Source organism: Dermacentor variabilis, chromosome 7 (genome assembly GCF_050947875.1).
Source record: "Dermacentor variabilis isolate Ectoservices chromosome 7, ASM5094787v1, whole genome shotgun sequence".
NCBI classification, from domain to species: Eukaryota; Metazoa; Arthropoda; class Arachnida; order Ixodida; family Ixodidae; genus Dermacentor; species Dermacentor variabilis.
Window position 1 is genome coordinate 32,819,696 of NC_134574.1, and position 18,008 is coordinate 32,837,703.

General features: G+C 45.8%; 1 protein-coding gene across 1 annotated transcript in view; it reads left to right on the forward strand.

Moving 5' to 3' along the window:
• LOC142588588 (ATP-binding cassette sub-family C member 3-like) overlaps positions 1-18,008 on the forward strand; it is a 182,477-nt gene that overhangs the window by 67,533 nt on the left and 96,936 nt on the right. The window contains exon 10 of the mRNA XM_075700424.1: positions 433-520. Coding sequence (XP_075556539.1) covers positions 433-520 — 88 coding nt within the window. The remainder of the gene's footprint in view (positions 1-432; positions 521-18,008) is intronic.

The window sequence follows — 18,008 nt, forward strand, 5'->3', positions numbered from 1 at the left end:
TTATTTATTATAATGCTTCACTCTGGAATCGTGATATGCTTTGCATGCTGTATTATCTGTGCAAAATAATAGTTCGGTACAGAAATATATTATCTTCCAGCACTGTTTGTGTTTGTGTTAGTGCGTGTTATTAATCGCACATCTTTCCTGCATTTGCATTAACCTGTCGGACTTTCGCAAACAACAACAGGAAAAGGGGTTCTAAAGGCAGGGAGGTTAAACCGATGAGATACTTGCTTGCTACTTCGGAAGCGGGCAAGTTTAGGGGAAAGGAAAGAAGAAACGGATAGCAGAAAGTCAGTCATTGGCCAGAAAGTTGCCTTAAAGATACGATATTTGGGAGCTGCTGTCTTATGTTACTATGTTTATTACACGTGAGTGAACGAATATAATGATGCTAATTCGTGGGATCCCGTCTTTTATTCTTCGAAGTGTTTTCATGGCGTAAAAAGGATGACCAAGGCCTGTTCAGAAGTGGAAAAATGCAACACGACAAATGAAGAGAACCGTCAGTCAAAAGGTTTGTTTCACTGAGCATACAAATTTTTATACTTTTTCGTTATTTTAAAGGGGCGAGGCCTGGCTCCATCACTATGGCTCTTCGCTCATTGCTAGCATGTTGTACGCTTTTTTCAGTACTCAATGTTGCAAGGTCTGTTGATTTTTATGTCATACAGACATTGCATATCATTCTTAAAATATGAGTATGTTAAGAAGACGATCACAAGGGAGTCCCATATAATAATTTATTTTATACGAAACATTTATGTATCAAACAAAGATCCCTGCAAACATTGCAGCATAGATCTATTTCATCGCATTACTTCTCTTTGCATAAACGAAAATCCTTAGTGACAAAAAGGTGTAAAATGCGGCTAGTGCAATTGCAAGCTGCAGCGATTTCGAGAGTGCGAAGAAATATTGTATGTGATATATGGGCCTATATGGGAACATAATTTTTATACGTGACTTACGCAGCGTTATCTCTGAGCCAAAAAAGTCTGCTGCTAACATTCATGAGGATGTTCAATATAATTGATAAGCTGAATCCTTTAAGAAAGACATTTGCTTGATTAAAGGAATGTTGCATTTGAAGGCGCATATTTGCTGCACTTAGATTTTGTTAGGGTTTGTTTGTATTATTGCGTAATTTCGTAGAAAGCAAAGGGATTACGCAGCTCACCTGTAGCGATTGTATAGGAGTTCACTCCCGTGTCAGATATCTTTATTACTGGACACAGTTTGCGTTAGGTGACGCACGTTACGTGAGACCGCACACCCTTTTTCTTGGCGGCTTTTTATCGACGGTGAAAGTCAAACAGCCGATCAAAAATTGGCGAAAAAGCCAATGGAAACTATTCGCGTTCCCAAATAAATTCATTTGGGCCCACACTTTCACAAAAGAGACAATAATCGCAAACACAGCTATAGAACCGGGGGATAAAATTTTTGTCAATTTTGTTATGCCTCGTAGCAACAAATTTCACAGAATATTTCTTACATAGTTTGCTAAATGGTAAACTAGTGGTAAAGTACATTTTGTTTCGCCTCGGTAGTTAAAGGTCTAACGGTCTTTACCTGGCTAGGTAAAGTCTTAATTTAAAGATTATTAACCTTGTCACTGGTAAACACAACCACAAATGTAAAGTTTTGGTCGCCGCACGTAAACAATGTCCACAAGCAAGCTGCGTGACCAAGCTAGTTAGTAATCAACAAGGACGTGCACAGCGCAATAACGGAAAATAAAGGAAAGAGAAAACGCGTACAAACGTCACATACAACTCCACTTCATTATCGTAGACATACACACATACTCCAAGCACAGAAGATCACAACTAAAACTACCTATGCCCCCATGTCAAACAAAAAGAAATCTAAAATTTTTGAGAAGACACGACGGAAATTAAGCCAGCTTACCAACCATTTACTGTGCATCACAGCTAAGAAATATCCTTTTCGGCAATGCCGTATAATGGTTTACTAATTCACTTTCCTTTAGCAATTGCTGCAGATTCTATAATCACCCTGCTATATCACCTGTGTGCATAGCTTTCGTTGCGGTCTTATAAAACAACGGAGCGTAGCCACATTGCCTACAATCTAGTGCAATAAACTCATCTCTCCATGTCTGCACTTTAGACTATGTTGTTGTAAAACTTATGTTCCGGCAAGGGCCGGTCTGCTCGACGTTCCTCAATGTGCAGCAGAAGTGAATGTCATACACGACACCCGATGGGCAACACGCTCGATTGCCTATGCACAAGGCACGTTTTTGAGCACAACTGAGGAAGTTAGCGTACAGCGAACGACGCAGTAGTAGATGACCCCACTGGCTTCCAGATCACCTTAAATCAATACGAACTAATTTGTAGACATAAAATGACGATACCTGCTTTCGTCCTATTTCGCATGCATTCTTTGAGTCAATGAAGAAAATGGCAGCAGCCGAAAAGAATAAACAAAGCTGGAGAGCTGTCTAAAAACTAAAGTTTATTAGAAAAACAACTGCGGCAGAACTCATGCCACGATGACTGTCAACTGTACTGCGAAGATCAATGAAGGGTTGCGACTCCAGGTAGCGTTCAGGCTAGGAATCATGCAGGCGCATTGAAAAGCACATCCAGTAAGAGAAAGGAAGGAATAGGGGTTTATTATACATTTGGGCGCCTCTAACTTAAAACTATTCCAAACTTTCCTATTCCAATTCCGCAATCAGCCCTGCGCGTTTGGTCAAACACTTTTTAAAACCACTGCCACTTCACCTGTCTGTCACGCGACATCGCGAAAAGCGCGATAGCTCCTCATCTTATATCACGCGTACACATTGATTATGCAAGACTGGACCGAAAAAAGGAAGAATAGTTATTTCTTATCCGACGCCTTTTCCCCATTAGCCATCGGCTCCTGGTCAAAAGTTTTCGAGCTGAATTCACGTCACCTGCCTGTCACGAGACGTCACAAAAACGCCAAAACTCACCGCGTCAAAGTGACGTGTACGCATTAAAAATGCATTAATATGCCGAACTAAACTGAATTTTCTTCTGAATAGCCGCCACCTACCCCGTTCCCAAAGGAATTAAATATGGCTGCCGCTGATCGCTCAGGCACTGGCTACTTACACCTGCCGGAGAGCTTGGGTTTATTTTCGTACAATGAAACTTTCTACGTGGCAGTGTAAAGTGGGGCAGCACTTTCATCACGTTTACTACCTCGCGCTACCAACTCTTCTTTGCTGAAGATCCGCTTTAGCGGAATTATTATCCTTCCGCTCCATGCCACTGCAGATTTTCCAGCAGCCACCGCAAGCTAAATAAGGGAAAGCGGATCAATCGCAGATGCCGGAACCGCCCTCTTCATCCGGTTATCGATTTTCAGTGCACTGGGACGCCCCCATCGAATCCCTCTCCACTTGAGCGTGCTGCTCGTCTCCTGCCAGTGAGTCAGACAAGCCGCTCAGTGTAGGCGAAGTTATTCGTTTTTAAAGCAAAGTTACCTCCTATAAATGAGAAGAGCATTAAATTGGTCCGTTCAGACAACAATGCGAGTCACCGCCCGATGCTTGCGTCGGAGGTTACGGAAATTTGAGGTCAGGAGATTGTAATAAAACATAGGGGAATAGATTTACGTCATATGGCCCATTATCACACTGGCTCCAGATCCGGAAGTCAACCGCATGTAGGAGCATGTTGATACGTGTATTTACAAAGCTTCATTGGGTGACCGCTTTTTACCCTGTAATATATGTTATCACTCAGTGCGGGACGCGCTCGAATATATCGGAAGTTTCTCAAATGGTATCAGTGTTTCTACCCGTTGTCTGTTATCAGCGAAGCTTGTGTAATCTGATTGTATGTGCAACGCAAATTGTGCTGAATTTTCTGGAAGACAAACGGGCAGCATTGATTACTCTGGAACCTTCTATGACCTATGTATAAAAGCTGACGCGCTTGACCAGCAGATGAGATTTTCGACGATCGCCGTCTGTGTTCGCCGTTATCACTATTGTTTGAGTGTAACTTGCTTTTACGGGTACAATAAAAGTTAGTTTCATCATACACAGATTTACCGCAGTATTATTGACCGTCACTACTAGATGACATCTGGTGAAGATGTTGCGTTCATGTATCCAACATGCTCGCAAAGCCGTGAGCCAAGCTCAAGTCACGAAGAAAACACCAACATCCCATAAGACAAGCGAGCTAGCCGCAGCCTGCAAGGACTGCCCCCGGAGCAGGGACTTTTGCCTGAAAAAACCAGGACGTGCGCGACCATGACCAGTGGCGTAGCTAGAAATTTCGTGCGGGGGGGGGGGGGGGGGTCATGTTGCAGCACGGCCTCCTCCTTAAGAGGAAGCTTCAGCTCGGGGGCTGCTATTTAAGTAAATGTAGAAGGGTAATTTGTTTTTCCTCCCAACAACTGCACCAAATTTGACGATGTTTGTTGAATTTAAAAGAAAAAACTTAAATTCTAGCGACTGTTGGTTCTGGAATTTTTCATTTAGGCGGTCAATTCTTTAGTAAAAATTGGCCAAAATCGAAAATTTTCCAAAAACGGAACTATCAAGTATAAAACTCAGTAACTCAACAATGAAAAATGATAGCACAATTCTGTGAATTGGATCTAGTAGTACATCTACAGCGGACAAAATAAATATGTTAAACATGAATATAAAAAAAATTGTATTATGGAAATACGACTTTTGCAGAACCCTTGTACACAACGTAACCAATTCACGCAAGATACATATTGACACACCAAAGTAGTCCGCATTGACTTTCCTAATAGTTGCCGATTACGGAACCGAGATATCTGTTCTTGGTACATAGCTATTATTTTGTAAACGTCACGCTTCTATTTTTTCGAAATTTCAAATTTTTCAAGAAATCTATACAAAATTCAGGCCATAAGTCGAAATTCCGTTTCCAACAGACACTATAATTTACTTTCTTTCTCAAATGCAACAAATTTCATTAAAAGCGATTACCGGGATTTTCTCAGAAAAGCGTTTCAGCGTTTTGCATGTATTTGAATAGGCCGCGCCGGATTGGGCCCCAGCTAAATCTTCCTCTTAAACGAAATGTCGAGGGATCAATTACATGAATAATAACTGCATTACCATTGTCAAAAATGCTGTAAACGAATTCTTGAACGCTACGCACTGTCCAAACAAGTAAAATTTGTATTTTTTCATAAAACAATATTCTCGTATGTGCCAAAAATTGTGCCCAAAGTAACTGATAGCAATGCTTCCGTGTTTTTGTCTATTTAATAAGTAAAGAAAATATCACACGATCTTTAGAACTATATCAGTTCGAAACCATGAAAGCAGCGCATACAGCTGATATGAAAAATGAAAAGGCCATGAAGTGAACAAGTTGAGAACAAATATGCAAATGAAACTTAGTCATTCAAGAACCGTGTTTATTTTCTTGTATATATGCAATGGCCAGTGAAAAATCTCCATGACGCTGTCATTTGTTCCAATGCATTACGCAGGAGCAGCTGTCACCTGTCGTGAATCGTGAGTAATTGCACCGAAATTATAGTCGCAACAGAGAGCACGTGTAAAAAGCAGGAGTTCTGCAAGCTATACGAGGACGAGTCAAATGAATGTGAGCCAATGCGAATATATGACAAACGGGGTACTTTATTAAAAAGTAGTCTTCTTGAGAATTTACACATTTGCCCCATTGACTAACGAGTCGCGTGATTCCCGTCTCATGAAACTCCTTAGGTTGCTGCTTCCAAAAGTCTGTAACTGACTCTTTCACGTCATCGTCCGGCACGAATCTAGTTTCGTTGAGCTGTTTTTCGGTTGCCCCAAAATGTGGAAGCCGCAATGGGACAGGTCTGAGCTGTATGACGGATTTTGCAGGGTTTCCCACTTGAACTCTTCCAGTTTTGTATTAACCACATCAGCGACGTGGGGACGGCCATTATCGTGGGACAAGATGCGCCAATTCGTCAATTTTCCACGTAGCTTGTTCTTGATTGCGACACGCAGTGGCTCCAGTGTTTCACAATATCGAAAACAATTGATAGTATTTCAAGATTGAGCAAATTTTATCCGTAATGGCCCCTGACGATCGAAAAAGAAAGCCAACAACACCTTTCCGCGAAAATGACGGCCTTTGCGTTATATGGCCGTGGTAAATTCGAATGTTTCCACTGTAAGCTCTGCCGTCGTATTTCAGATTCGTAGTAGTGGCACCATGGTTCGTCTCCGATCATAATAGCAAACAAGAAATCGTCATTCTCATTGTGATACTGGATCAGATTAGTCAAAGCAGCGCCAGACTTCTCCGTCTTCTGGCGGTGGATCAAAATCTTGGGCATCAATTGCGCACACAAAAGCCGATAACCGAGGTGCTCATGAATTATGGCGTGAACCGAGCCGTGACTGATTTTCACACGCTCTGCCAGTTCATCGATGCTTCTGCTTCATTCTTGTCTCATCAGCTCATCAACCTTTGAAATCATGCGGGATGTGATTGCACGATGGCTTTGGCCCGGTCTTGGAATGTCTTTGCAGCTTTCCTATTCTTCTTTGAACCGTTTGCTCCCACGCTTTAATGTGGCCAATGAAATTCAATGTTCAACGTACACGGCAGCCATACGGCGAATAATTTCTTTTTGGGAAACACCTTTAGCTGTCAAAAACTTCGCGACACCACTCTGTTCAGATTTTGGGGTGTCCATTATGTCAGGCAATCATGTTCAACACAGTGTGTGAGAGCACTAAAGAACATTTATCCTCACACATGCGTACTACTTTTGTAAATGAGAGATGCCACTCTGCTACGCGCATGCCTCGCAAATAATGAACCGAACCATTATAGCGACTCGCATTCATGCGTTAGAAATGCGAAGATACAATGGGATATACAAATGCGAAGATACAGCTTGATAAAGGGCAAAAAGTGCGACTGGAAACAAAGTTCGCTGCACGTATACACAAAACCTCGCAGCAAGATATTTAAGTATACGTATAAGTCTCCAATAAATCTACGTATCTAAGAAAAAGTCGCTTTATATAATGCGTCAAACAAGTCAAATAAACACGTTGCGCGATCACAGATTCACAGAATCCTAGATTGCGCCCCCATTCCATCTACTCCCCCCTATGTATCGCGCGCGACGGAAGGTGGCGCGCTTGCTCCCCGCTTTTCTCCTTTGCGCACACACGACTGAGCCACCATCGTCGGCTCAGCCATTCCACCCCGACCTCTCCGCTTTCACTCGCACTTACAGCATGCGGCACGTGGTCACGATGTTATCGCCCTTGGAGTGTACAAGAAACATGAGGGCGACGGTGACGGCAGGAATGCGCCTGGAGTGTCCATACAATTGCTATCGCAATAATATGATAAGAGTATCTGGCAACTGAAGCGTCCCGTGGCTCATTAATTTCCACAAAAGAAGAAGTAACAAAATCGAATTTTCACCATGCGACAATTCGCTGTGCAGCAACAATCCATTTTTTTTCCTTCTGTGGGGCGAGGGCACCGAAATGAGAAAAACGCTTAGGAAAGTATGTTGGCCACAATCGAATGCCTACTTTGGGCACCTAACGTGGCTACGGAAAGACTATCCAAGAAAACATGAGACGCTTGGTCCACTGAGAACCAACCATACGCATACTGCACGGTATCCTACACCGGCGAGGCAAGACTTTCCGGAGAAGTTCTGCAAAAGCGAACGCGGTGCAATCCGTCCAGTCCCCACAGTGATGGCGGCGAGCGACCATTGTTTCTTTTTCTCGTCTGCCAGCCAGAAAGTGTACGAAACTCTGCCAGGCGAAAATCCACTCGGCCGGAGAAATCCGAACGCACACCGAAGTGCGCCGCGCGGTGGTCGGGGCCAGGCGAGAAAAACGTATGCGTGCTGGCCCGCTGGTATGGTAACGAGGACAAAAAAATTGAAGAGGATCAATGTGTTTTCGCGAATAAAAGTCAAAGTAGAAAAAGTAAATAAAGACGTAGTTACCTTGGCTGGCTTTAGTGTTTTGACATGAATGTTTTGGCATAGGGTAAAAAAATGTTGATATTTTTTTATGTGGAATGGCGGCACAAACGAACCACCACAACACTTCGTCTCATTGAATCTCGCTGCGTGCTTTGTCAACTTGTCTGCTAGTCTGTCGATTTGACTTGTCTCGTTGTGTGTTCCGATGTAAGACTTCAGAAAAGTCAATGGACCTTTGGCGTCAAATGTTTATAACAACATTAAACCCACAAAGTTCCGCAATTGAACATCTGAAGCACAACTTCGGAAATGTCAATGCACCTTTCAGATCAAGAGTTTATTTCACAGTTTATTAAGTATTTATACCCATAAATTTTCGGAATTGACATCCATGCGCTCCATAGATTCCGCGGCCTTAGCGAGATGCCCCGGCGAGCCCGCTCACCATCAAACCGCCCTTGAAACTTTGTGCTCGGATGGGGCTGCTTGGCGTTATGTGACTCTCGGTGCATGAGCGTTGCCGCGAAATTCAGCCCGAGTTTAGCTATCTTCGCGGTTAAATGCCTTTTCTAGCGTCAAAAAGACCATTCTAGACAAAATCCCTAATGATTTCCGGCGCCGGGGGTTGCTTTCTTCGGCAGTGCATGGACAGCACGAAAAAATTTCGGGGGGGCGGGGCTGAAGCCCCATAAGCCCCCCCCCTGGCTACGCCACTGACCATGACAGCAGCTACAATGACAGCGCCAGTGTCGCCAACGCTGATCGTGCTGCAGCAGCCCAGGCAGCTACTGCCGTTCCGCAGTTCAACATTTGAGGACCCGGAAAACTGGGTGGAGACGTACGAGAGGGTCGCTACGTTTAACAACTGGAACAGCAACAAGCTATACCTTTTTCGCATTTGGACAGCGCTGCCAGGACGTGGTTCTAGAATTGTGAACAAACCTTGACGACGTGGTACCTCTTCCGAAGCAGTTTCCTGCAGACATCCACAAGCGCCGTGCGCAAAAAGCGTATCGAAGCTCTACTTGAAATCCCCGTACAGCTGCCCAGTGAGACCATCACATTTTTCATGGAGGAGATCCCGGCACGCGGACCCGGAAATGTTGGAGGAGAAAGAAGTCTTCCTCCGGATGTGGAGCGTCAAGCAAGAACTTTTTGCTGGACTGATCCCCAAACGGCAAGCGCGCCCTTCTAACCCTTGCACTACGCTCCCCACAGGGCTTTGCGCCTTTCGCTTTCCTCCGCCCCATTGCCTTCTCTAGCGCATTCCCGACTCTTGAGCACGCTTTCTGGTGCTCATGTTCGAGTGCCTCTTCTTTCTTCCTTTCGGCAGCACCTCAGCCTGACACTCTTCCTGGGTTTCTGTCGGGGAAATCGGCACTATTTCCTCCCCCGGCTAAACTACGTCTGCGTACTTAGCTGATTTAACCTATTTTTCCCCTTTGTTGAGCACCGTAGCTCCGCGCCTGTCCTCTTTTCTCAATTTCTATCATGGAAATGGGAAAGATTTCCTCCTCCGGCTTACCTACGTCTCCGAAACTAGCTGTTTCATCCTCTCTTCTTTTTCTTGCCCTTCCATTAGAATAGTAGCTCAGCGCCTTACCCTCTTCTGACTTTCTGTCATGGAAATCGGAGATTTCCTTCTCCGGCTTAACTACGTCTCCGGAGCTAGCTGTTTCATTCTCCTTTCTTTTCCCCTTTGTTCAGCATCCCCAGCGCCTGACCCTCTTTCTCAATTTCTGTCATGGAAATCGGAAATATTTCCTCCGGCTTAACTACGTCTCTGGAGCTGGCTGTTTCATCTTTTCTTCTTTTTTTGCCCGTTTTTAGCATCGTATCTCAGTGTCTGCCCCTCTTTGTGAATTTCTACCATGGAAATCGGAAAAATTTCCTGCTCCTGCTCAACTACGCCTCCATAGATACCTCCTTCATCCTCTTTATTGTGCTTTGTTGTTGGCCGTAACTTAGCTGCTTAGCTGGCTCGCGTGCTTTGGTTTTCCCTAAACCCACGACTTGGACTTCACCAAATGTGCACTCACCTCTATTCAGTAGAGATTTTGAGCTGTTCGAGAAAAGGTGAGAGTAGCCTTGAGGTAGCCCTTCAAAGACTGTTGCCACCGCCTACATATCTGCGAAACGTCCCTCAATATATACATTTGACATGAGTAGGCACACTGAATCTTCGCTGACGGCCTGCCTTACGCATTCGCAATCGGGCTCGTAGTCTTGACTTTTGACATACTTCGGACAAATGAGGTCCTTGATGACCGCACAGTCGCCTAGTACTCCACCACTTTTTGCAATTTACCATTACATTCATATCATATTGCTTTAGAAGATCAACTTGAGTCTGGTGATTGGTTATGCAAGCAAATAATGACATTTTATGTGGGCTGTTTCGAGCGAAGTGAACCGTTTCCTTACAGTTACATGCCAGCTGAACTCTCTATTCGAGCTGTTTAGAATGATTTCCTGGTTCCTTTCTACAGCTTTCATGTGATTTCTGTGTGCCTTCAGTGCGCGCCGAAGGACGCCTAGTGTCGTCTCCTTCTTTTTGTTTGTGCTTTCCTGCACTTTTGGAGGTGAGCAAGGCTTTAGATTGCACTATGTACTACTGCGATGTATTCGAAGGCTACAGGTTGCCATATACTCATAGGCCGGCTGTGCTGTACTCTTTCCAGGCACACCTTCCTGTCTGTCCTTATCGCAAAGGCGCACGTTATTCGCCAGGGTCTCGTAAAACATCTGTAAGCGCAATAAATCTGAGAGATTACTGACTTTAACCAGCCCCCGCTTTTTTCACCCACAAGGCAAAATTACGCTTCAGGCAACACGTAAACTCAGCAAAACTTTCATTACGCTTCTTTCTTTCCTGTCGAAATCTGCTCTGAAATTCCTCTGTGGAAAGCTTGTATCTTGCGAGAAATCTCGACTTCACTCAACTGCACACGCCTGCCTCGGCTGCGCTCATTCATGCCATGACTTGGGAGGCTTCTCCTGGCAGCAGCGCAAGGAACGGCTCCGGCCATGTGTCTTGCTTAACTGATCGTTTTTTGCAAAGTAGTTCAATATAATAAGGTAGAGACCAATGCCATCACCTGTTTTGTACGGCAAAAGCCAACTAGTTATTTTCACGCTTTCCGTTTGTGGCGGCGCTGCATCCATGCCGCAAACGGAGCTCAGTTTCTGTGTAACTTTGTTTTTGTACGTGATCCTTCTCTTCACTCTCGCGCTCCTTCTGTTCCTCCCCTTCGTTTCTCTCACGACATGTCTATTCCCAGGCGTTCGTGAGCTCAACATCCTCGAAACGTTGTTCCTCAATCGCTGTAGGGATTTCGGGGTTCATTAAATGATGGTTCATCTCGAAACTGAGTTCTGTTGCAAACAGGTGCAGTTCCTCTTATTTTAACACTGTGACATCCATATCTTTCAGAGAGCCATCTACAACTTTCATGGTATCAGCCACGCATGCGGTGGCGTTCAATCAGAACTAATTTCCCGACAGAACCTTGTCAGTATGGTCCGGCCAAACGTACTCGCTCCAGCACTCAAACAACCTACAGATTGCGAAGGTTGTATCTCCCGAAGCCACGTTCCCAGGTACGCCGTTCGCAGATCGTGAGGACTGCCTTCTTAATCTCACTGCTGCCAACCAGTTTGTTGTGGATCGAGGTAGTGTTTAGGCCAGGAATTCTCCAGGTGAATTGACAGCTATTTCCGGTAGTAGGGATGAAGCAAAAATTGTCTATTGTACATTATTTACAGCGGCTTCAGATACGGATGCCCGCTCTATATAGGTGCATATTAAACGCCTGAGTTCAATTAGGGAAAACACGGGGAATGCGGGAGGTGGAAATTCAAGACGATGAGCAAAACGTGAACACGGTGAATGTAGAAGCCAACGTTTCGATAAGTGGACTTGCCCTCTTCAAGGCAGGTCCACAGCGAGTTCAATGAGGGAATGAGGCAGAGTTCAATGAGGACACTTCGGCGCACCTCATCTCCACACCAAAAGTCTCCGCTTTTAAAACCGTTGTCTATCCAGGAGACTAGAGTAGGGAATCTGATGACTGTAACTCAGCCAGTCACAGTCATAGAATCAGTAGCGAAATTCGCGCCCGCACCTCCCCCAGGGTGCCGCAGTGGTCTGATGGCTCCGCCACCTTGTTGCGCACTCGCCCCTTGATTCGTCGCAACTATGTGGTAATCTGAAGAACCGAGGTCCTTGCTCTTCTCATGGTAGCCTTTCACATTGGCCCCTTTCATCAATTAGTTCAGCTTGTGAGGGTCACGTTCAGGTAGAAGGGTCTTCGTGGCAGCCGTCACCGCGAGTTGAGCTCCTTTTTAGGCGCGTAACACTCTCTATCACACTCCCGAAGACCTTTAGCGCTTCGCTTATATGCCGCATACTCGAATATCGCCACATTTGGCTATGGCAGTCGCTTTCCTCTGTCGTCCTTAGCATGGAGGCATGACGATGGCTCTATGACGCCGACGCCGTGAGAATGGAATGAAGAACAAGGACTCCTATCAATCGAAAGGGATACCTTTGACGTCGAAGGCATGAAGACTAGGAGATGTTTATTCCTAAATATGGTGATGGTATAACGATGTCAACGTGCGACGACGACATGCGTAAAATAATATAACGACAATGGCGGAAGGGCAGTGATATTAAGTCGAGGGTAAGTTACGTGGGCGGATGAGACTAAGAAGTTTGCAGGGACAACATGACCAGGATTAGCACATGACCGGGATACTTGGAGAAGTAAGGGAGAGGCCTTCGCCCTTCAGCGGGCGTACCCGGGCTGATGATGATGACAGCATGACGAGAGCCGGATGGTAAAATTAAAATGATCACGATGCAACGAGCGTGATGGCAGCCCGATGATGGTATAACAGCGAATGCACGACGACGCAGAAATGATGTCATGACAATGGCTTGAAGACCATGGAATCAAAGGAAGTGTATGGTGACAATGACATGACGACTGCACGACAAAACCTACATGACGACGGTGTGACGACTACAGAATGACGAGAGCCGGATGACAAAGCTGGAGAGATGCTGACACGACCACGTCGGCAATGCCGCGACGCTATGACGATAGATGCATAATAGTTACTGTCTGACGATGACAACACTGGAGGGGCGGCATAATCCCGAACTAACGAGAACAGTACAATTACAATACGATCATGAATATTGACGCCGATCAAACGACCAAGGCGGTACGACGATGATAGCATAACTACAATACAAGAGGATGACCTTATTGAAATGATGACAATAATAAAACGATCGTGTGACGTCGACAGCTTGACGACGATGGCCTGATGACGACGGCGCAACGAGACTCAGATGACAGACCTGGAATGACGACGATGGAAGGACCATAGCAGAAGGCCTCACGGAAGGAGCATGACGAGAGTCAGATCACGCAGCTGAATTGACGACGACTGAATGAACAAGACGGCCTCACTTTGCCGGTGTGACAACGACTGCATGACGTCTGTATAAACAGGATGGCATGACGACGACAGCATAGGAGTGTCGGAGTAAAGCTGAATTGAGGACGATGCAGCGACTTCGACGGCACCACCCCAATGAGCCAAAACCTAGTGGCCCAAGCTATTTGAGAACTTGGGTCACTGGCTCGTGGAAGAAGGCGTTACGACAATGGCATGCCGAGAGTGAGATATCAGGAAGCTGCAATGAAGATTTGGGAACAACCACGACGGCATCACAACCAGGAACTCATAACTAGTGGCCAAAGCAGGCATTCATCGTGGGCCGTTGTCTCCGCGTAAGAGGACAGACAGACAGACAGACAGACAGACAGACTGATTGATAGATAGATAGATAGATAGATAGATAGATAGATAGATAGATAGATAGATAGATAGATAGATAGATAGATAGATAGATAGATAGATAGATAGATAGATAGATAGATAGATAGATAGATAGATATGCTCAAAACGGCTGAAGCAGGAAACGAATCATGTTCGCATTGAAATGAAAAAAGAAGCACTGCCTTCCTGCACAAGCCATGAGTCCACATGAAACATATCGCCAATCATTTACGTCGCACAATATAAAGTGGGCGTAAGTAGTTTCCAGACGTCATCATCCTGTATGTTTTGTAAGTCGATAAGAGTTCGATAAATTCGCGAAATTTTGCTGGTTCAATCGAAGAAATGTTACGACCCCATGCTTTTACAATTTTTTCAAAGATGAGAGCTATTTGTTTACTTTAAAGTATTCTTCGGCTTACGCAGGCTTCCGTTTGCGCAGTTGCCACTCTTCCCAATTTAGGCCTTTCTATTGGACCATAGGATCTCGTAAATTAAGGCAACGGTGCGAAATTCAAAACATTTAGACATTTTTGCGCGCTTTTAGCAAACATAAGGTCCTAGTGGTTCTTATGCTAAGCGCCTTCGCCTTAATCACGACGCAAGTATTTCCAAATTTTTCATTGCCAGATAAAAACGACATCCTAGTTAAAACATATCGCAATATTTCATCGTTAGTTTGGCGTGAACCACAGAATTTAAAATTGTCTGTAAGTCTCTCAGACACCGATATCAGCACTCACGCAGAATAACCTGAGTATTTTGCTTTATACATAATCAGTGCGTATCCGGGCCATCAGTCTTTTTGTTTGACAGCCTGACGCAAATGCTTGGTGGTCTCTTTCATGAGAGCTCATGGCATTGCGATCACAGAGGGTCCCTTCCTCTTTACATTTTATCTTATTGAACTTCCTCTCTTAGACAGCGATGGTACAGTGCCCTTGCTCTTTCTGTTGCCGTCGTTTCCGCATTGACTCAAAGAAGGCATCAATTCTAACTGGTTGAGCTTTCCGCCTTACTGTTTTTCTTTGATGTGCTTGATGTCGGTGCTTGACATTTTTTGCGATGCCTCAGACGTTCAGACATAAAGACGAGAGGATTATGTGGGTAGTCTGTGGCGTTTAAAAGTGCAATCGGCCTGCTGAAGTGCTCGCGAATCTAGTTATGACACAACTTATTCAATATATTTCACAAGCACAGGTTTCACGAGCTGGTTATTTGCAGATCCAAATTGCAAAAGAAGTTTTTGCGCGAGTTATGTTCCACCAGAGGAGGTGGTCGCTTAAGAAGGACAGCCTTAAATCAAAGAACCTGCAAGGACTACTAGCCGGAAGATCACGCGTTAGTTTGAGTGAATCGAGCCATCGTTTTCAAACCGTACCAGTGCCGGCTGAAGGTAGGAGCCAAACGCGTTATGATCATAGTGAAACAGCAGCAAACTGACATCCCCGCAGGGGCGTCTGCGTCAGCAGGCGTTTGGTGTGTTGCGACACCACGTACCCGAGCACACGAGGGTTGGACCCTGCCTCGTGTAGCCGTGCGCGGCGTAGCCGTGTCCGGGGAAAAGGGGATCCTGGGCGTTGAGCCAATGCCCCGTGTTTGGACCTCTATAGCCCCTCGGCGGCGGCAACACACCCCTTTGACCTCGGCTTCACGTAGACGGCACCCCCGGACTGACCCACCCGGGGGAAATCGGCAGTCGCCTTTTCCTGTCCTCCTCTCCAATCTTCGTCTTTCTCTTTTGCCTTTTTCATCTTTCCTGTCTTCTCATCACTTCTCCTCACTTCCAAGTTTCCCGGTGGCAAGGGTTAACATTGTGTAGCTAGCCAGCCTTGGTTATGCTGTATTTGGTTATAGCAGCGATGTACGGCTGGCGTTGGCAGGGTTTCTCTAGCAGGAACTTCTGTCACATCCCTTTGTTGGGCTCCATGGTGGGTGGTCGGCATCACGGCCGAAAACCCAACATTACTTATGGAACATGCTTTTCCTAAACTACCTGATAGCCCTCAGAAACGAGGGCGCACCGAAGAAGTTTTTCAGTTTTTCGGACGACAAGTGCACAATTTTCCCTGTTTTCATGTCATCCACGCAGAAAAACCAGCTAAACAAGTGCGAACAATCTCCCCGTTCCTTGTATCTAAGTCTCTTACCGAAGTTTTTGGTCCAGGATATAAGGTGTCGAGGATGGCTAGCGGTGACCTCCTCTTGGAGCTCCGCGATCAGAAGCAATTTGAGAAACTGCCTCAGCTAGCATCATTTGGGGAGACCCAAGTAGTAGTAACCCCGCACCGCACAATGAATACCTCCCGCGGCGTTGTCTCGGACGATGATTTGCTGGAGCTCACTGAGGCTGAGCTCTTGGAGGGCTTCAGTGAACAAAATGTTATAAATGTCAAAAGAATTAAGATGAGGCGAGATGGCAAAGAACTTGCGACCAAACACCTAATACTCACCTTCAATTCAAGTGTCCTGCCCGAGTCAATCGAGGCCGGGTACATCAAGCTCAGTGTAAGACCATACGTGCCAAATCCCCTCCGATGTTTCAAGTGCCAGCGTTTTGGCCACAGTTCGCAGAGCTGCCGAGGCCGCCAAACTTGTGCGAAATGCAGCGCGCATGAACACTCCTCTGAAGCTTGTGAGAATTCTTTCCACTGTGTAAATTGTGATGGCGAGCATGCTGCATACTCGCGGTCATGCCCGGCTTGGAAAAAAGAAAAAGAAATAGTAACAATCAAAGTAAAAGAAAACATATCATTCAAAGAGGCACGCAGCGGGTTGCATACCTTCCTAAGGCCAGCTTTGCCGAAGTGGCGCGTCAAGGGGCAGCGTCACAACGGCCTCCGGCGGCTGTCCGACCCACAAGCCTTGAGTCGGCAGTTACGCCATCTGCCCCCACGGCGGTTGCAGCTAGCGCTGCTCCGTCTACCCAGCAGACGGGGCCACCGACCCCGAAGGTGGGCGCAGCCGAGGCTGCCCCACCCACCCCCGCCCCTTCTAGCGCTGGCGACAGCCGGCGCAGCCAAATTCCTCAGGGTGCCCCATCGACCTCCGGGCTGGTGGGCGCAGGGGTCTTGCGCTCCAAGGCGGCACCCTCCCTGACAACATCTCGCTCGCAAGAGCACGTGTCCGGCGCCTCACTAGAGGCAATGGACACTGCACCAACCCTCAAGGCTCACCAAGCGCCTAAGGAGCGGCGAGGCTCCCTCCAACGCTTCAGAAAAAGCAAAACCCCGGTTACAGGGCCTCGAAAGAGCTCTGTAATCTAAGGCATCACTTCCGTTTCCGTAAACACAGCACCAATTTACTTTAAAAATGGATACGCAAATAATTCAGTGGAACGTCCGAGGTCTTTTTAAAAACCTTGATGATTTGCAAGAACTCATCCACAAACATAATCCAAAAGTGCTGTGTTTACAGAAAACACATTTAAAATCTAAACACACAAACTTTCTCCGTACGTATGTTACGTTTGGCAAAGATCGCGATGATGCCGTCGCATCATCGCGTGGTGTGGCGATTCTCACTCATAAAAGTAGAGCATGTCAACCGTTACAGCTACGAACGCCCCTTGAAGCAGTGGCGGTGCGAGCTGTTCTGCTAAACAAACTCATCACTATTTGCTCGCTTTATATACCCCCACATTACAAATTAACTAAACATGAATTTCAATCCTTTATAAATGAATTGCCAGAACCTTATCTGGTTCTCGGCGACTTCAATGCACACAACTACCTGTGGGGCGACCCTCGTATAGATGCATGAGGACGTCTTGTTGAACAGTTCCTTTTCTCTTCTGGTGCTTGTCTTCTGAATAAGAAGGAAGCGACCTACTATTCTCTTGCAAACAGAACATTCTCTTCAATAGATCTTAGCCTAGTCTCCCCGTCACTACTGTCTGAACTTGAATGGGAAGTTAACGACAATCCTTACGGGAGCGACCACTTCCCTATACTACTAAGAACATATAAAGAAAACGAATGTCTACCACAGGCTCCTAGGTGGAAAATCGATACAGCCGACTGGGAGAAATTCCGAACATTAACTAGCATATCATGGGATGACATGTCCTTGTTAGAAACTGATGCTGTTGTGGATTACTTTACAGCTTTCATTATAGATGCCGCATCTAAATGCATACGTGAAGTAAGTGGCTCGGCATGCAAACGGCATGTCCCGTGGTGGAACGA